The sequence below is a fragment of the Mycteria americana genome, chromosome 4 (genome assembly GCF_035582795.1).
Source record: "Mycteria americana isolate JAX WOST 10 ecotype Jacksonville Zoo and Gardens chromosome 4, USCA_MyAme_1.0, whole genome shotgun sequence".
NCBI classification, from domain to species: Eukaryota; Metazoa; Chordata; class Aves; order Ciconiiformes; family Ciconiidae; genus Mycteria; species Mycteria americana.
Genome location: NC_134368.1, coordinates 32,728,732 through 32,754,392, shown reverse-complemented (window position 1 = coordinate 32,754,392; position 25,661 = coordinate 32,728,732). Strand labels below are relative to the sequence as shown.

The 25,661-nt window shown below is 41.0% G+C and overlaps 1 protein-coding gene across 7 annotated transcripts in view; it reads left to right on the top strand.

Moving 5' to 3' along the window:
- DLC1 (DLC1 Rho GTPase activating protein) overlaps positions 1-25,661 on the top strand; it is a 238,546-nt gene that overhangs the window by 176,205 nt on the left and 36,680 nt on the right. Inside the window, exon 1 of one of the 7 annotated variants that reach the window (XM_075500136.1) lies at positions 24,337-24,508. The exons of the other annotated variants lie outside the window; for them this stretch is intronic. Within the exon in view, the coding sequence (XP_075356251.1) occupies positions 24,496-24,508 (13 nt within the window). The 5' untranslated portion in view covers positions 24,337-24,495. Of the gene's footprint in view, positions 1-24,336; positions 24,509-25,661 lie in introns of those variants that run through there. 7 annotated transcript variants of the gene reach the window in all.

Genomic DNA, 25,661 nt, shown 5'->3' with positions numbered 1-25,661 from the left:
TCCCCCCTCCAATTTCTACCTTTTTCAGTCTCCTATCTAGATTTTTTCTCCCTTCCTCACTTTCCTTTCCCTTTATGCTGTGTCTACCAAGTAAGGAAAGAAAATATCTTTGGCCTCCCTCTGAACAGGACTTCTCTTCAGAGATTTTTCAGCTCTCCTTGGGTACTGCATTACTACATAGCTCGTAACGCCTGATTAAAACTCACTAGATTAAAGCTTGCCAAAGACTGCCTGCATGAATCACAGCTACTATAGCGACTAAAGTTTCAACATATCTGGAGACAGCCATCTATGCTGATGCATTATATATTTAAATATTATTCTACCTAGAATCATCCCTAGAGTCCCAGGGACTCCATATTTCTCCTAGTATACTGAACTCAAGCCTAACCGATAATACACTTCAGGTCTTTCACAGTGCAATTTTCTGCTTTTCGTAGGCTAACACGTCAGATGGGTAGTAGTCTTAGAGAATTAGATGTCTTTACCACTTTGTTTGAAATGTTTCTTAATGAAATGGTTGAAATCTGAAATGTTTGAAATCTTCAATTTCATTGAAATGAAATTAACATGGCCAATACTGCATCTGAGGAACCCCTGTAGAAGCTGTGGTTTGTTCATCTAGAAATCTAAAGCAAAGTTGGACTTTTGTTTTTAAAGGAGCAGCATTGTATTATTTTGGACTATATTTCTGCACTTATTATATCAATTTGCTCTGTTTTTTAATAAATTCTGTTTTGCAACGTTAGATTATAGGTAACATTCATGAAGAGCTCCAAATTCTCTGTTGGCTTTGAAACATGGAGAGCTCCATCAGCGTATTGGTCTAGTTCCCAGTGTGACCAATTAAGTGGGAGGATACAACAGCGGGAAGATAGAGCGGTTACTTGAGCACTTTCCTTCAGGCATTGGGCAGAGTTTATTTGGCAACCTCTCTTACTGCACGAGGAGAAAGCTGGAAAAACTTGGCAACCGTGTGCCAATAAACAAAGAAAAGTTTAGTGGCTGCTTCTGTTCATGGTTGGCTGTGGAGGAACAGGGAGCTCAGCATTTCCAAACCACCCTGCAAACAAAACTATCTGCTGGTTATAGCTAGATCTTAGCTGTGGAACAGGCTGTGCTTATTTGCACATACATAATGCTGTCTATTCCTACACACCCCAACAAAAATGTTTTCAGTGGGGTTTACATTACCTGTACACTCACTTTGCTGGTGTTACTGCACCATACTCTGCATCATGATCCTTCTGTAGAGAAGCCATTTTATTTTAAGGTCAGAAAACCGACACAATTTCATGGACATTTTGATTCTTCTTTGTTGTGGAGTTAAAATAAATTCCTCAGTTAAAATTCTCTTTCTGCTTTGTGTATATTAAGAAATCATGCAAAAAAGCATGGGCCTAACCCTGCAAGCCATTATTCACATGAATTATTTCCTTAACTTTATTGAATTACTCATAGGATTACATGTTTGCCGAATGCAGTCCTACTATTGTTGAGAAAATACTGCTAATTAAAAAAAAATTAAAAGACTGTTTCTTGCCAAAAAACCTAAAGAGTTTATTTGTATTTTAAAAGTAACATTTATTATAGTTTTCACAAGAAGGATTAAAGTTTTAACTAAAGCAAGCAGTGGTTTTACTTTCTCATTGCACATCTTTTGGGAAAAGAAAAACTTCAGGTCATGAAAAATTCCAACAGTGTCTTGTATTAAAAGCGTTAAAACCTGAATTAAAGAACATAATTCAGATGGAGTTCTGGCGACTGTGCCAAAGATGACATCGTTGGCTGCTGACTCCATCCAGATTTTTCAAGCAGGTGTGTTGACTCATTCTGTGAGAAGCATAAGGAGAAACGCTGGCCTCGCTCCAACCCCATAATGCGGGGCTAACCCAGCTCCATTGCTACTTTGGGACTAACCACCACTGTCAGACAGAGCGAGCTGCGTGGAAATGCAAAGTATTGCTTTAACATGATATTCCAGAGAGATTAGCAATGCTCTGTCCGAAGGCTAGGGGACGATTTGCAGCCATACATTTACACCTCGAGTTTAGCCGCTCCACTGCTAACGCAGCATGTGTGTTGGGAAGTTTGTCGTGATTGCAAAAGCAGCAGCCCCTCCGACGACCACTCTTCCTGAAAAAGTTGCTGGATGCTTGGCCTGCAATTCCTAACTGGTTTCGGAAAACACATGTCTTTTTCCAACACATTTTGAACATTGTTGCAATTTTTATTGGCGGCTGTCATTGCTTGCTTTAGTACTTAACACTCCCTCTGTTGGGCAGTGTATTGTAAACATCACGGTATTTGTCACCTTGCCGGTAGCTTCCTGGTTACCTTTCTTCCCCCAAATTATGTGTATTATAGGACATTTATAGGAGTATATTTTAAAAGAACTCACTGTATCAAGGATGAGATACAAAGGATTTCGGTTTACAATTTATTTCTGTTTAATAAATGTATACCTTTTTAGCAATCTGAGAAGCAGATTGGTACAATATCAGAGTAAGTTCAGAGAATATGTCTGCCTCCTGTCCCCCTCCCCCTTTCTTTAAATCTCTCACAGAAAGTTTGGAAGAACCCATAGGCCTTGCAGAGATACCTCAAAGTGAACAGTGAGCAAGGAAAGGAAGACACCTTTACGAAAAGCTCCTTTCCTACAGCTCCCCCATGATTAAATGCAATGGCTATTAGTGTTGCTGCTTTAATTATTTTAAAAAGTAACAGTTGCATCTAACAGGAGTGCTAGTGTTTGGGATATTGTGTCACTGCAACTAAAACCCCAAGAGTTCAATGAGCGTAGCCAGTTGCACAGAGAAGTACGGTGGAAACCAGAGAGACACTTTCTGGGCTAGTTGAAGTTCACGGAATATCTTTCTGCCTGTTTGGAAAATACAGTCAGGAGGTAATGAAAGCCCACGTCACAGTGTTGTTTACATTTCTCTATAGGCAACAAATGCATTTATTTGTGTAGGCTGTTGGCAAGTGGCAAAATAAAACTGGGAGATTAATCAACAGATCTCACGCTCACTGATAGCGGTAGCTGACATTTTTGTTGCTAGTATCAAAATGCTCGAGGGAGGCTGGGTCTGCTCTAAAGTTTCAGTGCAAGTATGGAGCACCTCTGTGGAAGTCAGGAGAATGATGGTAGCCTGAAAACTAAATTTGCTTTAAATAGGAGAATCTGTTCTAGCAACCTCATGATAGCAACTGATTAGGATTGGGTTTTCTGGGGAGGCTTGCACAGCCATCCCAGATCGGTCAGGTGAGAAAACAGGACTTCATGCAGAGCTTGCAAGTATTCACCTTTCACAGACCCTTAATCTTGAGTATAAAAAATAAAAGCACTGGAAATACGTCACTGTAATCTCTAGTCATTCATTTTGAGAGTTTTGAATTTCATAGTGGAAACTGGCCTTTGAAATATATTTTTAACTGCTGAATACCTGTGATTATTTTATTCAAGGCATCTATTTGTTTAAGCAATGCTTTCCTACAATGTTTTGTATTTTTTGTGAAGCCAAGTAAATAAAAAAGACAGTAATTATTTAACAGGCTGATTCTACGTTAGGTTCACCTTAAATGCTGGTTCTGAGTCTTCTCTCCTTTGCTTTCTTTTGCTTCCACAAGTCATTTTCTAAACTCAACAGGGATATTTGAAATGGGAAATCAAGATGTGAAGGAAGATGCTTGGTGTGGTTACTGCATGGCAACACACATTCCAACTCACAGCTAATTACAGGCAATGCTGACATCTGAGAGCTGGGAACAAACTGGGATGTTAAATCTGCTTATTTGTACAGTAAAATCTTTTCCACAAAGTACTATTTTACTTCACGGAGCCAAGGGCAGTCTGCAACATCAGTGTTAGCAGAAATTTAGTGTTTTGTTAATAAGGGATAGTAAAAGACGATATAGCTTTATTAACTTAGCATAGAGATAGACCATGGACCAAAACATTAATCATAAGCATTCCTCTATTGACCTCCTGAAGGGCCAGACTCCTCCAGCTAGGCTTATTAATCCCCATGGGAATAATAATATCCCATTTCAACAGTGAGAACCAAACATTTGTCTTGGGTTTAGTTGATGGATGGCCTAACTATTTTTATTTTTTATTTCTTTAAGAGAAATAACATCCCTCTCCTTTTTTGAGATCAGACAGCATGGTAACAGGCAGAGTCTGAGAATCCTTGCTGGATGGGATCATTGGTGATGCACTGAGTACTCCCTCTCATAAATACCAAGTTTTCTTTCTCTGGGCAGTTTCTTTTCATGACGCTATTTCCAACATATGGAAAGTTCATTGCTTAATATAATATGGCCAATACTTCCCTCTCCTGTATGTTGTATCCAAAAGTGACCTAAACATGGTGAAATAATAACCCCACATTTAATAATATTGTAAGAATATCAGCCAGCTGTAGCAGATTTTCCAGAGGGTATATTGACAACTTGCGTATGTGTTTGCAAATATACTGTTTTCAGCTTCTCTAAATTATATGCGATCATGGCTAAAGCTCGTCAGAGAAAATACTCATGGCCTACTTATTTTTGCCAGTGTATAAAAGGAGGGAGTCCTTGGCTTTTCTGGAATAATTTGGATGTAAACCTAGGAGAATCAGGCCCTGCTTCCTCTAAAGCACTTACTGATATATCAGCAAGGAATGGGCTGGCACATTAACTCTTCAGTAATTCATTTTTAGTCCACTTTTTCCAGCACCTGTCTGTTTCATAAGATAAGAGAACAGAGCTGCAGAAAAGCGATACGTGCTGAAGCATTTCCCATCTCAGGTTTTTCATTAAAATAGTTTCCTTATTTGCTTTTCTGGGATTTCTATTTCGGAGAAATAATTTCTTTGTCTCATCCTGCTAAATGTTTCTGTTTGCTCTTACAAAAATGGTAAAACTGAGCATAAGCTACAGAATAATATTACGGTCAAGTTTTTCCATTAGCAAATGTGTTCAGTTCTCTCTTTCTGAGGTGAGTAAAACAATATGAGCTATATCCTCTCCCAAGACGGTGGGGTATAATAGAGAATATAACTAAATCCCTTACTTCTGGACTTTACTAGGATAAATTACAATTATTAGTAAGCCCATGTGCATTTTGCTGTAGCCCTCAGAAGCCCACATCAGTGTGATTCAGCAACAAAAATGGCTACAGGAGATTTCTTCTCCTTTCCTGACCTGCTACCATTCAGTTCCTAACTTGTGGCCATCTCTTGGCCTGTGACAAGGGTTTGATGACTTTTCCTTGCACTTAAAAAAATCTCTCTTTTAATTTGAATTGTATTTGGGGGTTGAGTGGAATAGACAGTTCAGGGGTTGAACTTGGCATATTGCCCTGAACAGCAGAATAATAACCACATGTATTTTATTCACTCTGCCTTTTCCCACTCAGTTACATTTATGTCCTGTGCTGCTAAATCTAGTTGGAGAACAGACATATTTGCATCGATTTTCGTGCATCAGCTCCCCCACAACCCCAGCTGTGCACCAGCCCCAACAGAGAGTCCTTAATTTTGTTCTCTCCTTATGCAGGAGGCAACGTTCTAAAAAGTATTTAGCTAGGTGCCATGAAATGACTTCATGGAAATTGCATGGCTTCAAATATAACCCTGAGGACATACACAGTAAGGGAGAAAGGCATTCCTCCTACAATCCAAGTTTTGGGAGGGCGGAGAGCAAAGGCTGGAGGTACAAATCCAAGGTCCAGGATCAGTAAATCAGTCTGCTGTGCAGTATCTCTCCCTCCTTTCTATGCAAGTCTTCTGGCTGAAGTAGTACCCAGACCTCTCAGCCAGTGGCATAGGTCACAGGACCCCATGCAATGGTACAGGCTCCTGCAAGGGCTCTGGGGGAATTGCAGGCTGTCAACAAAATCTGCTTGGAAAACAAAGCAGAGTATGAATAAGCCACTTTCCCTCTGACAAAGGAGAAATCCAGAAATAGAGAAGATTTTTCCAGCAGTTGGGCTGTGAGAAGACTTGATGGAGACAGCAAACATGGCTGGGAGGCAGCGCCTGGAGGGGAGGGCACTTGAGTTTGGAGCAAATTAAAAGCCAGGATCTGCAGTCCATGGTAGATCATGGAGGCGAAGGAGGCAGAGCTTCTTGTTCCCTACATAGTTTGAAGGTAAAGGGTGAAAGGGTTAGCAAAGAAACTGGCTTGTCTGAACTTACGCTGTGGTTTGTTTCATGGGTGTTTACAGTACACGTAGCGATGACAGGAGAAAACGTACAACCCTTGTAACCTCCCCACCGGCCTTTTCTTCTGGGTGCCTCCTACACGTGCTCAGTGCAGGGGTCTGTCCCAAGAAAGTGTTGCGCAGGCAACGTGCGTGACTGCTCTCATGGATGACCCTCATACAGAGTCTCCGCAGGCAATGCAAGTGTGATAGAAAGCCTTTTCCTCTGCTTGTGCTCCAGGAAATGCTTTCAGCATGCTTCCTCATGTCCTTTAAACCATCATCTAAAATTCCTTCTGTTGTTTCCATCGTTTCTTTACCCTTTCTTGCACTCTACAGAGTTTCTGCAGTATCAGCTCTGATTGCTGTATTTATATTTTGGTACTGCATTAAACGGCTAGTTTCGTTTGTTACCCCACGGTGCTTGATGCTTTTTAGCACAAGTTCAGGTCTGAGAAGAACTAAATATTTGATTTTCACTAAAATTTATGCAATTTCTTCACTCATTTATTCACGTGAGCCTGGCCCTGCCAAATATTGTAACATTAAAGGAAGTAAAAGCGGTTCTACTTGGAAATCTTACAGAAAAGTCAAGTCATACACTGACTCCTTGAACAAAATAACAGCTGCAAAAAGCAAATGACACAGGCTTTAAAATGTTACCATTGCAAAATTATGAGGAAATTGTAATTTAATTACGTTTAATTATCTTCGATTAGAAGAAAAAAATTCTGCTACACAGCATTTCAAATGTAATTGCCTCAGTAAGGAATTTTTTTTTTGTGGAAGTGTCGAAATGTCAATTATACTTTCATACACCTGTGCTGAAAAACTGATTTATCTATGCTTAATCATTCAAGAAAATGTACTATACTGTATGCAAAGGAGATAAAATCAGTCAAAACACATGAAATTGTTTTGCTGTCCCACTCTTGCAAAATGGAACAATTCCCATTTTCCTAATATTTGATACCCCTGAAGCTGTAACTAAAAGATGTACTTTTGCAGCCTGTGCTCTTCCCAGTTGACAAGGGTGATTAGTGTACAACAGGAAGGTTTCTGACACTTTAAAGGCTTCTTCAGTCAGACCTCAAATGTGCTTTCTGTTCAATTGTCTTCCTGAGAAACATTATGATCAAGGTAAATTTGAGGTCTTTATGTCTCAGACAATCCTTATTTTATTTCCAACAAGTCCTTGGTACCGGAGTACGCATATAGGTATAGATGAAAGGTGCAGCTCAGAGAGGTCATGCGAAAGTAGCTGAGACAGAACTTCACCCTGGGTATGTAAACAGCAGCAAATACAGAAGGTGAAAAACTGGGTGGAGAAGGGAAAAGAGAAAAAAGAAAAGGAAAAAGAAAGGAAATTTTCTGTTGATTTCAAGCTGAACCAGGACAGTTCTAGAAAATATGAGGAAGTTTTTTTCTCTCTCATTTCCCTTACCAGTACCATTACCTCCATTAGATAACTAGTCTGGTTTTGTAGTCTGAGAAAACTGAGCTCTAGGAATCTGAGCTCTGGATATTTAGTTGAAACTAAATGGACCTACAAACCATTTGGAGATATACCCATCACTGAATGCCAGAAAATATGAAAGTGATCTATCTTAGAGTACTTTCTGTTCCTGACAGGGAGTTCTGGGGACTCACTGTCTTATTGCATAATATTGGTTGGACACTAGTAACAAAACATCTCTTAGCAGAGAATGCAAGCTGCAGATAACTGTTGTATTAAAATGACCAAGAAATACATATCCTTGGATACTTAAAATTACTTTGGTAAAATGGTACAGAATGGTATAGCTACACTGGCAAGATTATGTCTTGCATCAAGGATTTCAAATAACATAACATAACCACAAAGGTTATTCCTAGACAAGCAGACTACGAATGTTAGTGATAAGGTAAAAGTAAACTACATGGGATGTACACCTGAATACATACCATACACCAAATACAAGCCCATACATCAAATGCAATCTGTATTTTCTCCTTCTTCTCTACAAGAACACAGAACTTAATTCCTTTCATGGCATCCTAGATATAACCATTATATTTAATGGCACCCTCAAGACACTGACTTGCGTTAGGAGCAATGTGCACCTAGGTGAGCTCTCCTCTCTGAGATAAAGAAGCTGCTCCCTTTTCTGGGCCCTGGTAGCCCTGGAAGTGTGGTAGAAGTAGTCAGATGCATGCTGAGGACAGAATCTTCCAGCAATTTTGGGTCTTGTGCTGGGACTAGTTGAGCTTTTTCCTCTTGCTACAATGGTGCAAAAGCGAGGCACAAGCCAGCTGTGTCCCGGAGGGTCATGGGACGCTGTGAGTGGTGCCTAAGGGTGAAGCCCAGGAAAGGGGAAAAGATTTGCAGGGTCTGTTCACAATTTTCTCAGCCAGTTCAGAATGTAGCTGTGGAAAATGCCCATACCCTTTCGTGTGCTTCAGTCTCTCTAACTGAAAATGAGAGCTTATGCATTAAAATTACTTTGAGACTAAATACATTGTTTGCAGCATGCTTTGCAAACCTCAGTTTAAAGCATCACAGTAATGCAAACAAGTGTGTTTCTTCATAGGGTATCATAGGCTCCCTAGTCTAGTAACAGTACAGATAGGCATGGCCTTTTTCATCATCTTTTGCCTTTAAGTTCCTAGTGTACAATCAAACACAGAACTACTCCATTTGCTGAACTCAAACTATAACTATAAACCAAAAAAGCTATTTAGTTTTTGGTTTTCTTTTCCCTAGGAAAGCTGTAAAATACTTAGGTAGGCTATAGCAGTTTGGCTGTTAATGATCTCTAAGAAATTACTGGCAGTAATTAAAAATGAATGTTTTCCTGTATCATATAATCAGTAATCAGAAACTGCCAGGAAAAACAGTGGTGATGTGAAATCAGTCACCATAATGTGTTTTGACAAGTCTTCTCATTAAGAAAATAATTACCCAAACCACTAAATATGTAGGAAAAATATATTTTGCAAGTCTGGCAAATGATGAGCATGTTCCTTCTAATTTTCATCAATTTTTTCTATGAAATGGAAGAATCTTCTGAAACATATCTGTAATTGCAGCTAATCCTCCAAAGGGAGGTATCCAAGACTGTTATTTCTAGTGCCAAAACAAAACAGATAGTTGGCAGACGAAGCACACCCGCCCATAAAGTACATTTTGGTCAAAAGTAGGCAATTCCATTTTGACTCCAAGGCTCACATCCCATCCTTAGCTCATCACAGATGAGTGCCTCATCACTCACAGCTGTCTGAAACACCCAGATATCTCAGGCACAACAGGGAGTGAGGAGATTGCATTGTTTGCTGATCAGTATGAACTTGCTTTTTTTGATATCTATTTCCCACCTTCACAAAGCACTGACCTGACTTCCAGCATTATTCAGGACTATCCATTTTTAAATCTCTAGTGGGAAATAATCTGTAACTTTCACTATGGAATCAGTCTCCAGGCAAAGGAAGAAGGGCCACGTGGTTTGGGATTCCTTTGTGACACTCTTTCACCTCTTCCTTCTTCCTCTTGCCATGTGTTTTTATCTGTAGAAGTTATTCCTCACATTATTTTCCACTTTTTGGCATAAAAAAAAAATCGAAGTGGTTATAATAAACTTAGTTAATGCTGCCCTTGAATTGTCCAAGGGATCAGGAATGAATAAAATAGAGGTCAGTGTTAGCTAATAAAATAGTATTCAATATTAACTTGGAGCTGCTCCTCTTACAACTGTAGACGCTATCAGTCATCTATGTCCACCCTTAGCGCGTTTCAGATCTTTTACATGCACAGATGTGATGTTTCACCAGGTCTGCCTCTTGTTTTCTTCTGGCAGCACTCGTCTCAGTCATAAAAGCACACAGCAGCCCTATCACATGAAGTGTCTCTCTGATCTCCCATTCTGAGCAACTTCATACGCTAGTAAGGAAGAGCTGAAAAAACCGCAACCCCACAAACAAAATAAAAGAAAGTAGTAACAAATTGGAAGGCAATAAAAACCAGTAAAAAACCAACCAACCAACCAAAAACCTGGGATCAACCCCTGATCAGGGAAAAAAATGCCAACAACTGTGCCAAGGCTCTGCCTAAGAGAACAAGACGACTCCCATCCACCAGCTTGCCATTAAACAGAGCTCCACCCTGGAAGAGTTTAGAAACTGAAAATTATTGGGCTGCTGCTGCAAAAAAGCTATTTCTAAGAAGATGAGACGTCCATGCCCAGGTGTGAAATAAACACCTTCTACCCGAGGCAAGGATTGATCAAGGGTGGAGCATATGCAAGACCTCAGGAAATGCATAGCATGTCCCTCTGATAGGGATGGCCTCTGGCAGTCCCATGGATATCCTGCTTGGTGTTGCTATGAGGGTTATGGTTGTACACACACATTTTTTCCATGTTTTCCTGCTGGTTTGATAGGGGGAAAGAAGAAAGTTGTAATCACAACTTGTCACTTGCCTGACTTGCATTTTAGACACTTTTCATATTGGCTATAGTTAAGTGTCGATGGGTGACAAATTTGCAGAAGTTAGAGATGGAGAAGGCCTACAACATTGCAATTCCCATTCTTCCAGCAGTGCAGGACCATCTCTCTCACTCATTTCCTAGTGACTTACCAAGTATCTCATCCAAAAAGTGTTCCTTCCACTGTCTTTGTGAGTTTATTCCACACTTGTGTGACTACCATTGTCAGGAAGTCAAAGTGAACTCAAATTGAACCTAACAAAACCTTTTCTTAGGGCTCAAAATAGTTCATTTGTTTTGTTTTTCTTTAATTTCCATGCATCTCTGACTTGCTGATATCTTCCAGAAGCAGAAGTTCCAAATTTACTTCTGAGAAGACTTTTCCTGGCCCACCAAAAGCAGAAGGTACAGGAAATTGTATGAGAAATGTCCATGTAGCTGTCACCATGATTTCCAGGCTGGATAATGAGAAGAAACTTTCAGAAAATAGTATTGTTTCTCTGAAGAGATTCTTCTCAGTGTCATGCATGAAAATGATACTCTAAGTAGTTTTGTATGTGAGTTTTGCAGTTAAATGTTACAAAGGGGTACTTTGACATTTTTATGGTCTGTTTTAATTAACTGAAGCAAAATCTGCTCTTCTGAGTGATCCTATCCTATCCTATCAACCTTTCTATTTTTATAAGATTAAATCAGGAAGTTCGCATTAAGCTTCCTTTCCTGGAATTCCAGTTGAACATTATTACCCTTTGTTTAGACTGTGTCACTTATTCAGCTGATAAGAGTAGACTATATTCCACTGGAGATACAAAGATTCAGCAATTTAGATCCCTTAAGGAGCATTCTATATTTTCCAGTAAATGCCTATACCTCTACATGCTTCAGGAAGCTACTAAAAATGGTTACATTTTTTAAATCTGCATACATGAAAGTGTATACTATTACAATGATGTGTCTCAGCAAACACACATAATTTTTTGTCCTTGACAGTAGGAGGCATGTTATAGCTTTGCATCGTGTAGTTCTCATTGCAATCCCACAGCTTGATTGGGATCTTCAGGACACTAAAAAAGAACCCAGGTGACAGACTAGATACTGATTCTAAGAGAATAAAAATTGGGGGTAAGGCATACATTTTAAACTCTGAAGTAATTTGTCACGTTTTAAACTTTGTCGCTTGAAATCTTCAAATCAAGGGGCATTCCTAAGGGAAGCATTGTAAAATACCAGAGATACAACTTCACGCAGGAATCCTAAGCAAGATTTGTAGTTTAGGTTATTGCAATGATCCTTAAAATCTATGAATTAACAGTGATGTAAAAATATACATACACTCTTTAATTCTGGACTGTTTTCTGAAATTACAACTATATACCACAAATATGTTTATACATGAACACATTTGCTGCCTGCATTCTTTGAATATTACATTTGTTTTATTCTGTAGTATCCTGGATCCTGGTCATACACATGAAAACTGTCTAGATTTACAATTTATTTAACTTCTTAGATAATTGTAGTTAATTTGATTTACTTTCTAGTGGACTTGGTTTTTTGGTTTGTTTGGTTTGTTGTTTTTTTTTTTTCCCTAGGACAAGGTCTGGCTTTGCAAACAAAAACCCATTTGTTCTTAAGCTAACAACTGAATTTCTTGTTACGTTTGCACCAGAAGCAGGTAACGCTCCAGTTCTGCTTCTAACATAGTCCAGCTGAATCCCAAATTCTTATTTCCCAGGATTTCCTTTGGTGACTGCATCCAATTTGTCTTTCAGCATGAATTACAGTAACAGCTCTGCTTCTCTCTGCAGCCAAAGGTATCTGACATCATATTTACCTATACTCATAAGTGAGGGCACTAATCTATAGCATTAGGTAGGGGGCAGATTTTCCAAAGCATCTAAAGTATATGGGAGCACAGTGTGATAAGTATTCCTAAATTGACCCCCCCCAAAAAAATGACAGATATAAAATCTCTATATATTTATACAATAGAGACAGACAGAAAATAGATCTTTATATCTTTTTATGTATTTTACATTCTTACATATTTGTAAAATGTGAAGTGAAATTAAATCTGCAGAAAAAATACTTTTCATCTCCCCCAAATCTATCAATATCTAGTTCACTTGTGAATTAGGCAAAATCTCCATAAATAAAAGTAAATCATAAAAAGTTAATTAATGTGGTTCTTTGCAGAGGACAAATAACTCACATTCATATTAACTTAGAGGGGGCTAAACCTAAAAGGGTTCATAAAATAACTTAGTGTCTAACCTTAATTATTGCAAAGAAAGATCAAAAGAAGAGCTTATCAAAAGTGGAGACAGTTTATTTCCATCTTGGAACAAAGGACAAAAGACACAGTGTCTTGTCCTTTCCTTTGAGGTTTCTCTCTCTGCTCCTTTCCCCTCCCTTTCCTGATAGGCTGCAATGTCTTGATGGCCGATCTGTTGACTAAAACACAATAATCAATTCTGGGGAACATGTCAGCTACTTATTTTTATAACAGGAACAATGGAAATAGCATCACATTGTTAATAGAGGTAAAAGTGATTAAAAATACCCTCTTGAGTTTTCCTTTCTAGCTCTCATCGTCACAATGCACTGGAATTGATCCAGAACAAACTATGACTGTAGAGACACACATTTTTACAGGAATTGGAGAACTTTGATTCATCTTTAGCCTGTGAAGGAATGCTTGTCTTTTAAAACTGCTGCTATATGAACCAAGAATAACTAATTAGCCTTTTAATGCACGCATTTATTTTTTCAGATTACTATTTCAAATCTAAAGCAAAATAGAGGTATTCATTTCTAAATCAATCTTAGAGACTATATTTGTTTCTTTACAGTACATGCACACGCAGTCTACGTCAAACTACTACAAAGAAATGGGACTAAGAGCCTTTATTTGCTAACGCTGCAAATTGCAGAGCCATATTCACAAGTCTGTGGCATCACGTAGAGTTTGCATAGCAGCATGTTCTGAAAATGATGCTAAGTAATTAAGTATAGAATGAAAAGGACATCACACTCATATGTAACATCTTTAAAAGATATATTAAACTTATGCATAGAGAAAGTTGCGTAATATTTGCCTGGCTTAAAAAAAGTAGCATAAAGTTCTCCAGAATTTTAAACAGGCACAGAAAATTTTGTTCCCTGTCCAACAGAGAAACATTATTGAGCATACCAGTGCAAATATCCCTAGTGTGTTTTTATTTCCTTATTAAAAAAAACAAAATCCTTTGTTGATTTTGAGGATATCATATCCAGTATAAGCTTCTCGATATAAAGATAGCTAAGACAAAGATCATTCAAATAGGTGAAACCTATTTCAGTGTTACAAAGATCAGATAAACAGCGCTTGGTGCACTCCTTTGAGACAAGCCACTCATTCAGTGCCAAGTATTATTAGAAATTCATTTTCTCAGCTGACACATGGACTTTTCATGCAGAGAAACCATTATGAAAAGCCTTGCTGTTCTGAGAATCTGTACTTTGATTTCTGGCATTATCAGCCAGATCAGAAATAGTAGGTAAAAGTGGCCAGAGGATAAAGCATCAGCTTTTCATTCTTGAGAAGCTGTTCTTAATGGAATGAGTGTAAGAGTTTCAAATGAAGTGTGGTTGAGATCACAAAAATGGTCTGTGAAAGAGCCTGAAAATCCATCACCTAAAAACTAAGGCCATGATCCTGCAAGAATTTATGCACTCAAATTTCAATATACCCTTCAACCCAAATAGAGTTGCATATGTGAATTTGTAGGAACGAGGTTGAAATTCCTTTTTACCCTGAAATAAACAAAGCCCTTTCTAATCAAGGAAGGAGATCATGCAAGATGACAGATATTATTTCAAGACAAGCAAACCAACCCATCATAATTGTCTGAGCTTTCCATTATGCTCTGCACTACATTATAGAGTAGCTATAAAACGGTAGGTAGCTCTCAAATTTTTTTACATTATACTCTGTGTGCTCTGACGATTTCCACCCTAACATAACTAATTGCTATATAAAGCAATTCTAGCAGAAATTCAGCAGGATACTTGGAGACCATTCTCTTTCTCTGCCTTGTTTCATTTACTACATTTGTTCATATCCAAGGGTTCTGAGCACTGGGTATCACCTGGCTCCATGGAAGTGTTAAATTAATTGCTAGATTTGCATTAGCTGTACAATTGCAGATAAGGTTTGCTCGGTCACAGTTCACACAGTCTAGCAGTGATCTCGTCCATCTTTCAGTCTTCCTCTATTTTCCTTTTGATTCTAGATTCCCAGTTCCTCCTAGAAACGAGGTATATTTTTCTTTTGGTTTGTATGCTTTTCCCTTTTCCCTCGTTGGAGAACACTGTTCAACAGCTCTGGATCTAATGTTCCGCCTGCTCTTCACTTGCATTGGCCAAAGGAAGAGGAGATGAGGAAAAGAACTAAGGAGGGCACTTCTACCCCTCGCAATCGCTATTGGTAGCAGCTAGCTATGAAGAGGGAAAAGAAGAGGAAGGGAGAAATAGAAGGAAAGGAAATGGAAGAAAAGAGGTGAAGAAACTGGCAGCAGGTGAAAAAAATACCCAGCATAGGTGCTACAGACATAAAGATGAGAAACTCTAATTCCAGGCGCAGAGCTCTTTACAAGGCTTAGGAGAAAAAAGGTGCTATCAGAAGGTAATGCAGGAAGCTATTCTGCCCTTTAGAAACAGATGGAGCACCCAAGAATCCTAGATTAGCTAAAAGCTTGCCTTGGTGGGCAATAGCTCGCTACCTCAGAAGCAAAGCTAAGGAGGAATTGTCCCTGTTCTCATTCTGTACACTAGCCAGGAAATTTCTCACATGGCCCAAATCTTGCGATGAAGTCAGCCGACCTTCTGAAATGCAACAGAAATAGCAAAGGAGATAAGCTACCAAACTCTTCAGACACCTGTCTAACATAGAGGTGAACACCAGTTTTGCGGTTTGATTCAGTTTTTACATACTGGCAATCACATAAAATTCTTGTCTTTGATATAAAACCAGAAAGTTTCTAAAATGTATGTTTAAAATTTATTACTTTCAGGACAGTCTATGATTTTGGGGTATCTGGCTCATAATTTTTTGACACATGGGATTCTTGCACCCTAGGCAAAGTGGGATGTGGCTTTTATTTCCAAATATTTTCCAAAGAATTCAATTCACTTCATCAGCTGAGAAATTCCATATTCTGACCTGTTAGAATCTAAGATTTCAGGATGTTTCAGGATGTTTTTTGTTAGGGCTTTTTCTTAGTGCTGTCCCCGATTTACATTAAGGAGCTGAGAGGCAAGCATGTCGTTTCTTAGAGCTTAGGTAATTAAGTTTGTAAGGTCAATATGACATGCATGACAGATTCTAAAGAGCTACTGGTAAATCAGATGGAAAGTTCTGCATATACACCTTTCAAGTCATTGTTTATACTTCCTGACTAAAAATCAGATGCCAGGAGCACTGTTAATCTTGAGGTTTAATAGACTTTCTGTATCTGGAAAAAATAAAGATTCCTCACTCTTTCTGTACTCTAACTCTGCTCATGAGAAATATAATTCTACTGAGTGATGTAAAGGCTCTTGTTTCAAAGGAGAGAAAGTTCTGGTTTGAGCATGAAAGGTGCAGGATGTCCTATCAATGTTAATCACTTGCCCCATTGATCCTAGCACAGGTATGTCCCTGGCTGCCTTGAACTCCCTGAAGTTGTGATCAAACAAAAAGCAGGTTAGCTGAATCAGACTTTTTTCTCCTGCGTTACTTTTCTCAAAACAGATCCTTCTCATTTTAGACATACAAGATCAGAAATGATCCATACCCTTGTTGCCACCACATCCTATAAATAATGTTGTTCATACATTTAACTGGGGTCCATGAAGAAATAATTGGGTTCCATATCTATTTAAGGCTTATTGTCTTGTACCACCCATCATATATGTTAATGAATCTTCAATAAAACCATTAGAAACAAAAGATCCAAAGAATCCAATGGCAAAAAGCTTTTAAAAACATCAGAGCTGTATCTGTTCCATGTATGCAATTTGTCAGATCCCCACAGGGCACATCACATTACCAGGGCAGCTGGACACTTGGTGGTGATGGAGGAAGAAAGGGGTTCTTCAGGATGCATTTGTTGCTATATTAAAGGTGTTGTATAAAAGTGTGAATCATTTGCTATAGAATGAGTAAGCCTGTTACCTGAAAGCTAAATCTGCATTACACTAGAATAAATTGTTTGTGTTTAACAGAGTTACATGGGCAGCTCCATAGCTCTTGCAAATTACTGTGCAACCACAGGCTTCAAAAATGACCATCTACAACAGCAGAGAATCTGCTTCACTGCATTTTTTATTTAACATAATAGAACGTGAATGAAGGGTTTGCTCTGTTGCTTTAGTGACAGAACTGTTGTAAAGTTTAATGTAACAGCCAGGTAAACTCAGTTTGTCAGGCATACTGGACAAAGAGATTTAGGTAAAAGCATTCTCCAATCACTGCTGCCTGTCTTTGTATTTTGAAGTCTGATTAAAAAAAGGCATTTCAGAATATGAGAGGACCCTGGGGTTTTTTTGCTTTAGTAAAAATAATGTTATTTCATATATTCCCAGTAATAAGGAACAGTAAAAGAATCTCTTTTTTTCTTTTTTTTTAAATTCAGAATTTAGATATTTAAAAACTGCTCTGGGCTATGGTTAGATGTAAGAGATTTGCTCTCTCAAGAACAAACTCTGTCCATGTCTCTCATACCCTGTCTCTTTGTAAAATGATATGAAGGCAAAAGTAAAATCTCAGAAACAAGCAGAGTAAAAAAGGTAGCCCTTCATAATGTGACAGTGTTGAAATATGAAAGCAAACTAACCGCTTTCCATGTTTCTTTTTCTTGTGGTCATGTAACAGAATATGTGTCTTTGTTTTTAAAACATGCAAGCTCCTATTAACCTGTCAGTCACTTCTATGTATTGTATCATGTTCACAAATAATATCATACAGTACTTTCACTCTCTGTAACATGCTGGCATAAAAAGAGAAACGTAGCATGGAGGAGGAGGAAGCATTTCTCAGCTAAACTGGCCATCCATTTAGAATTCATAATCCTAAATTTTAGAGTGACGAATGAACACCCCAACAATTCTGTTACTCCTCCTAATCCCCGTCAGGTCTCAAACCTGTTGACGAAGGCCAAACAGCCACTTCTTTCTGCCTGACCCTCTCCCCTTGCTATTGCTGGCTCTCATTCAAGTCAGGATCACATTTATCTGTGTAATATACACCTAATAAATCTTCTCCAACTCAGTTTGTTCTTGCTGGCAAGACAGCCAGCTTCCCCCTCCACTTCTCTCGTCTTTCCTCAGACATCATTATGGGTGTTGACACTCCAGTAAGTTACTTAAGGTGCCCTTAAGTAACTGTCTGCATGTCCACATCTCCCAGTAAAATGCAAGGTAATTGCTGCTGTAAGCTGTTTTTCAGTTACAATAAGCAAGAGCATGGGGATGGACAATGAAAGAAGCAGTCAAACCGGAAATCTGCAAGAGGATTTTTATTAGGCACAGTATCAGCATAATAATCTCATACAGCACTTTCCACATTACATCTCAAGGGCTTTGCAAAAGAGGCACGTTTTATTCTCTCTATTTTATCTAGGGAAAAATGAAGTATGAGAAAGGGAATGGATAGACCAAGGCTGCCCAATAAGTTAAAACAGGACAAGACTGCAGATAGGTATTTTGAGTCTCAGTCTAGTGTGCTGTCAAGAACAGGACTAAGAAGGATTATGAACCTATTCTGACTCACACCAGGCCTGACTTTGTTCACCAGGCTTATTAACATGTGTTTTCCTTCTTCCCTGTCTCTGTAGCTTCACATTACATTAACAATAGCTACTCTCCACGCTATAGTATCAAGCTAGTACCTCCCCTGATGAATGCTGGGGTGAAATTAGCCATCACAGTGTATGTGTTCCAGTTGCCATAGTTATTGTGCTTTATTGAGTCATGGGTTTAAAATTATTTCCTGAGTCCTGGAGATTCCCCAAGGCTAAAACAGCAACAGTCTTTCACATAATGGGTCAACTGGTCCAGGTGGATGCAAGTGCCTATTTCCTCCAGAGGAAATAAGTTTAATGAATATAGAGTTCATTTAAATAAAAAGCATTGGATCACACAAGATGGAAGATGGAAGTAAGAAAAACTTTGTTCTTGAAAGGAAATTTTTCATTGTTCATAATTTTTTTACTTACTATAATAATAATAAAAAAAGCTTACTTTCCTTCCCTTCTACTCCTTTTAACCCCAGCTGGGCACTGCATGGCTGACATGGCCTGTCCCAGGGTATCATGCTGAAAAGTCTAGCATCTCATGTGTATTATAACAACACAGCTGCTTCATAAACCAATTTTTAACCACTGTTTTGACATGTTTAAGGCACCAGTCTTTCAGTTTTCATCTACTTTAGTGGGCAGATTGCATCTTACATCTTGTTTTAATGAAGGTTACTGTTGTCTCTCTGTGAAAGCTGACCTTTTTTCTTCATCAGACTGGAGGTCATGCGTGAACACAGAATGAGATTTAAAAAAAAAGCGCATCTTACCATTGCAATGCCTTGGAAACTGGTGGCTTTAAAGGTGGAAGGTAAAATCTATTTGCTTAAAAATGAAGAGGGAAGAGCTGGTTGATTTAGTAATGATATAGCTGCTGTTGCATGAACACAGAGTGAAAACAAGAGCATTGGTCTGAATAAAACCTCTTCTTTCCCAAGCAACACAAAGCTGAGATAGATATCCTGCCTCCATTATACACCATCATCAAGCTGTTCATCTTTTGATCATTCTGTAATATATATATTGAGTAAAAACATCCTTTGTGCTGTCTTCCTCTCCCGCTTCGTTGCACACCATGACTTGTAAATGCAGAGGAAAAGAAGCAGGGGTGCAAATTCGGGCACGGCCACTGCCATTCAAATGACCCACCAAGAGAGGAGAGGGGCCAGGGCTGACTCCTGGTGCCATGGGGCTCTGCTGCCACACGGCCACCAAGGCAGCTACCCCAGCTAAATCTAGGGATGGTGCGTTGGCAGGGCCAAACTTTTGTTACGGCTTTCTCTAATGGAGTGTGTTAGAGCTGGTCCCCTGTGACCTGCATATCCATTAGGTCTCACTGACACGACCACTTCTGCCACATAACATGCAGAGGTTTTAGTCCTCGTAATTTCAGGTTCAGCTTCCTTGCTGTGAAGCAGTGATCTACTATGGATGCTGTCTTTATCAGCAAATGCGCAGTTATTCTGAATTTTTTGGAGTAAAAGGAAGGAGGATGTTTTCTGCGCACCACAAACTATATATTTACTCTGGATCATCTCTGAGCCTTCATCACAGGTTGGAAATTCTAGCTGCCCTCCTCTAGCACTTCTTCTAAATAACGTTTAGTTTACCCAAATCTGCTTTCCCTACTTTCTTGAAAGTTAAATTCAGTTGGTTATTTTCCAAAGGTGAATCACTTTTTTAAATGTAAAAACATAGCTTTTAATTGAAGGGAAAGCAGACCCATTAACAGTAGAAAATTCTGCAGCCTTCAAAAAATAAATCATCACCAGTGACAGCATCTTAAACACAATATGGAAAAGATACTCTACATCTCCACCAATTTCTATAATCCAGTGGTATTCCATGTAAGCTAAGGAGTTTACCTTCTGTGTTTAAAATGGGATGAAAATACTTATTTTCTCTCCTCCTCCTATTTCAGTTTATCTGTATTTTACCAAATTGTATCTTTGTCAAACTATATAATCAATTTTTATTTCTAATCCTTTTGTGCATCCATATAATAGAGCCTTTCTTAAGTAGAGCGTGAACCTGGTAACTTCATTTTCAGCCTGAACTGTTGAACTCATGGTGTTTGAGGGCATTCAAAAGCAGACAAAAGTATAGAGCTCACTTATCCCTCCTTTTAAAATAGTCAGTTATATGCGCCACAAAGAATAAGGCAAAGTTAATTGTCTTTATTATTTACTCTTAAAAGAAAGAAAAGAAAAAAAACCCTAAATGTTGCCTGGTATCAAATACAAGTAAGAGTCCCCTATACATGACGAGCTGGTCATATTTCTACTACTGTTTATTTCTAAAGGAAGACTTCTAGAGCAGAGAGCCCATCAATTACAAGCAGTAGAGCAGCACCTATGTTTATGCGATATAATCTTTACTATGTATTTTGTTAAAAAGTACTTTGGAAAGATGCTTTATTTCATTTTGTGATTCTCTAGTAGGTGAAACAATAGCTTTCCTTCTCTGAAAGCAAGGCGCTCTTAATACCGCTTATCTCTGAGAAGTGATAGTGCAAACACTCTTTGTCAAGAGGCCTGAACAATTACAGACTCCTTTAAATAATTACTTTTCAGTAAAGTCAAGTGCTAGAAAATGCAAACTTAATTATTTCGCTGACAATGGCTGGAACATGAAGGTCCTTTGGACTGTGGAAGGACTACACATAAATACCCCAGTCGACAAGGAATCCAAGCTTAGAGCCAGAGGCCTGGAAACTCGGGCTGGAACGGCTCTATAATCTATCATGCTGTTGCTAAGAGGATATTAATACTAGTGTTTAGAATTGCAATCATGTGTCTGACAATCCTGTGTTTGTACCAGCAGGTCAGTTGACTAATTACGAATTGGGACTTCTCTGTGTACTGCACTATTTAGAAGAAAAAGGATGACAAGGGTACAGTTAACCATGAAGGCATTTGGGCCTGGGAGGGAAAACAGAGGACAATCAAGTCCTTATTATTAGATGCTGTCCTGCGAATCACTCCCTTATGCAGTTACAACAGAAGGAGAATTCACCTTTTAAAGTGAGTAATTGTGCCTGTTGGGCAATCCTTTACAATTATTTTACCATCCAGCGAGAGCTCATTGATTGCATTAAGGATAACAGTGCTCCACAGAAACAATCCTCTTAGGCAGGCTACTTCTAAAATCCTGTGTCTCTGTCAGGCAGCAGCCTGCTCTTTGAATAGCCAGAGAGATAAAGAAATAAAAATATTGAAGGCCAAAGCTCTACTATTTCACAATGCTCTTTAAAGCCGGATGAGTGATTAGGGTGGTTGCAGCCTGCTGAACACCCATGCCTCAGGTGGAATGCTCCTCTGAGCACGTTTTACAGCGAATGCGAGACTGGTGCCTTGCTTTTCAGCTCCGAAAATATGCCTGCTTAAGCAGCCCTATAGAATTCCAAGTTAAAATGCAAGCCAGAGAGACTGCATGTCTTCAAGGGTTGATAACAAACTAGAATCAAAGCCTTTCTCTTTCAGATTACCAGCAAGAATCTAATCCAGGTCAGTGATAATCCTCCAGCATCTATTTAGCAATGATCCCAGCAGATAGACTGCTCCATCACAAAAGTCACTGGTTCTGATGTTGCTGAGGGAATCCACAAAGACTAAATGAGGATGGAGAAACCTCCTTTACTGTGGGAGCCGATTAGCTTTGCAAGCAGAACAGGAGAGCTGAACTAAAGCACAAACATAGTGTTTTATCATCAGCATCAGCATCATCCATTTGCTATTTTACAAAGCGGTAGAGGTGAGAATGACTACCCTTGGTTTAACTACTGAGAGCTTCCCATCTTCTGCGTCTGGGCCACATTTGTCCTGTATTCACCGATCTCGTCACTCACCCCTTTCAGAATCCTCAAACAAAACTCTCTGACTTCAAATTCTTGTTTTGCATCTATCACACAGCCTTCTCACTTCAGATTTTACTTCACTGCTGCACACACCTCCTCCTCTCATTCTTAGCTTTTTTCAGTTCCCTTTCACACTGCCAAGTCCTCCAAACCCTTCCCATTTTTTCTCTGCAGAGTAGAAGTCCATTCTCTCCTTCTTCAAAAGCTTCCTGTGGGTCCTATACAAAAGCTTCCTGCACAGGGATGCAGGCTTGGGCCAGGAAGCAGCCCAGGCAGTCCCTGTTTACAAGAACAAACCCTGCTTTTTACCGAGGGTATTAACTTGACACACAGTGATCTTCTGGTTTCAGCATTATCATCGCAATGAAAACGCCTTAGTACCAGCATGCTTTCCTACACGTTCTGGATATTTTTTTTTCTTTTTTTTTTCCCCCTTCCTTTTGAGGATGCTTATTGGAGAAACAATTTCTCTCTTTTCTAGAATTCAGACTCTGAAAATCACACGCAATGTGCAACCAGCGTTTTCCATCTCACCACGACTAGTCTGTCACTTCCTAGTCTACCAACCGCTTAAAACTACAGATGATACAGACAGAAAGCCAATTAGACTGGGATTACCTTGTCTGTTCAACAGCTGGGGCGCAGGGTACGTCTGTCTTCCCTGTGTTAGAGTTAAGAATTCACATTCTATGGGCCTGACCTACCTTGTAAACATATATCCTGGTGCCTTACAAGAAGCATTAAAAAACGCAGGTAAATGTAGCTATGCCAAAAAGAGCTGGAGCGAGTTTAGATATGAAGAGGTAATTGATTAAGCAGGTAACATATGTAAGTCAAGCTTGAAGATATAGTGCAGTTCCATCCTCTTCTGGGCTATTAAAGTAAATTAATGACCTGGAGCCATGTAGGGGTTTCCAGAAACAACACTGTAATAGCCAACTGGCCACAGTTTGCAGCCTATAGAAGGGGGAGATGTTTATTCTTCAGCAAATTGCCTGCTCAGGCACCACACTATATATACTCTATATCTGACAGATCATAGTGCAGAAACGACAACTGAATCTTAGAATAACACCAGTGAGTATAAAATATGATGTTGGCTTGGAAGAAAATGAACCAATCATAATCTTTGATGGGACCCAGATATTTTCAAAATTTCACAGTACTCTTTTCCATGCTGATAGTTTGGCAGCTGCTCAAAAGTAGCTATTTTGTGCCATTTTAAAGCCCTGACTGTGAACGTCAACCAAGACCTAAGCATTTGAACAATCTTTGCAAAATATACAGGGGAGTAAATGGTGTGGGGAGTCACTCCCAGGCACGGAGCTATGAAGCCAGGCTTTGCTTCGCTACCTGCAAGCCATGCCTGTGGCTGTGCTGTGGTGCCCATAGGGAAAGCACTTGCTGGTTTCCATCCAGGTCCAGACCGAGACTTTGATGGTGTGCAGGCATTTTCAACGTTTCACAGCACTCTTCGACATGCTGCCCGGGGATGGAGGCACCAGCATCCCCTGGCCACCCTGCATGGCTTGCATCCCCCTGTGCCGAGGGCTGCTCAGGCCTTCCCAACCCTCGCCAATTTTTAACACCAAGGAGAGACGCTGCCTTCTCTACTAGCACTCTTCTGTACGTTTCCTGGGAAAAGTATTGAGAGCTTTGCTGACTGCTTTTTATAAACATCACTATCATCTAAAAGGGCACTGCAGCAGCTGATAGCCATTAAAAATCAGAAAGGAGTGAAGGGGACGTGAGCCATTAGATCGTCTTCAACCGCATTACCTTTGGTTTGTGAGGTTCCCATTGACCCCCCCAGGCGTGCACCGGGGGGGGCAGGGTGCCTGTATGCCGTTTTCTGCTTGTATTCATGGGTCGTGGCCAGGCAAGCGCTCGCGCGGGCTGCGCCCGCCTGCGCGCAAGCCTCCTCCCCTGCGCGGCGAGGCAGCGCGGAGCGGGCCGCGGGGCGCGGAGCGGGGCGGGGCGGGCCCTGGCGGCGGGGCGGGGGCGCCTGAGGGGGCCGGGCGGCCGCGCCGCTCCGCCGCGCCGGGTGTCATTTGGGAGCCGCCGCCGCGCAGGCAGGCAGGCAGGCAGGGAGGCGGGCAGGGAGGCAGGCGGGCGGGCGGGCAGCCCCGCGGGCAGGCAGCCCCGCGGAGGCACCGCGGCAGGCGGGAGACCATGATCCTCACACGTAAGCTCGGGCTCTGCCCGGGGGGGGAGGTGGAGGCGGCTGCGCGCCCGGGGGTGCAGGCTCCGCGCGTCGCGGCCAGCGCTGCCGGGAGGTGCGGCGGGGGGGCAGCGCGGTGGGGCTTGGGGGGACGGGGTCCCTCTTTTGTTATCCCTCGGCGCCCCGAAAGGCAGCGCTGGCAGGAGCGCGCGCGGGCCTCCCGCGGGGGCGGCGGCCGCCCCGTCCCGCGGTGCGGTGCGCGGTGCGGTGCGCGGTGCGGTGCGCGGTGCGGTGCGCGGTGCGGCGCATCCCCAGCCGCGGGTCTTCGCCCCGCCGTCCCGTCCGTGTTTGCGGGGGTGAAAGCGCCCGTCGGGGCGGGAGCAGCCCCAGGTGAGACGGGAGCGCTGCGGCAGCCCCGGATGACTTTTATCGGTGGGAGGCGGCGGTCCGCTGCGGCTCTGGTCGGGAAGCGCGGGCCGAGGCGCGTAACGTCCGCAGGACCTGAGGCGCGGAGCCGCGGAGGAGCCGCGGGCGCGGAGCGCCGCGCAGGATGCGGCCTCCCTCTATGCAGGGCACCCTGGCCATCTCGTCTCTCTTTTTTTGGTGTTTCGGGTTTTTTGTTTGTTTGGGTTTTGTTTGGTTTTTTGTGGTGTCCTTTTTTTTTTTTTTTCCGGGAGTCCTTGCGAGACGGGAAACGTCGAGTTTCTTTTGAAGTTCTTCGTAATTAGCCCGATGGCCTCCAGGAGCCCGGTGGCTCCCCCCGTGCGGCGGTGGCCAGCCCTGATGTCACCCCCGGAGGCTTTGATCCCGGCGGAGGAGCAGCACCTCCTGCCAGTCGGGATCAGCCCCCCTCCGCCCCCTTCTCCAGGCAAACAGAAAACCGATGCTGTTTTCCAGTCGGGCAGTTCTACCCGCCGGCTCACCCTCCCCTCCTTTGCAAACAACCACCGGTGACTTACTTCCAGCGTAACTGTGAAGTCGTTGAGCGATGTGTTGCCATTAGCCTAATGAGCTCTATCGCCAGTCAAGGGCACTTACCGTTGGTACAGCAATCTTTTTTTTTTTTTTCTTTTTTTTTATTCCCCTGTTCTCTTTGGAAAAACTATAGCATCGAAGAAATAACGACGTTTAAACAATGTATTTAACTAGGTCAGAAGGTTCTGCCTGATGTGTCATA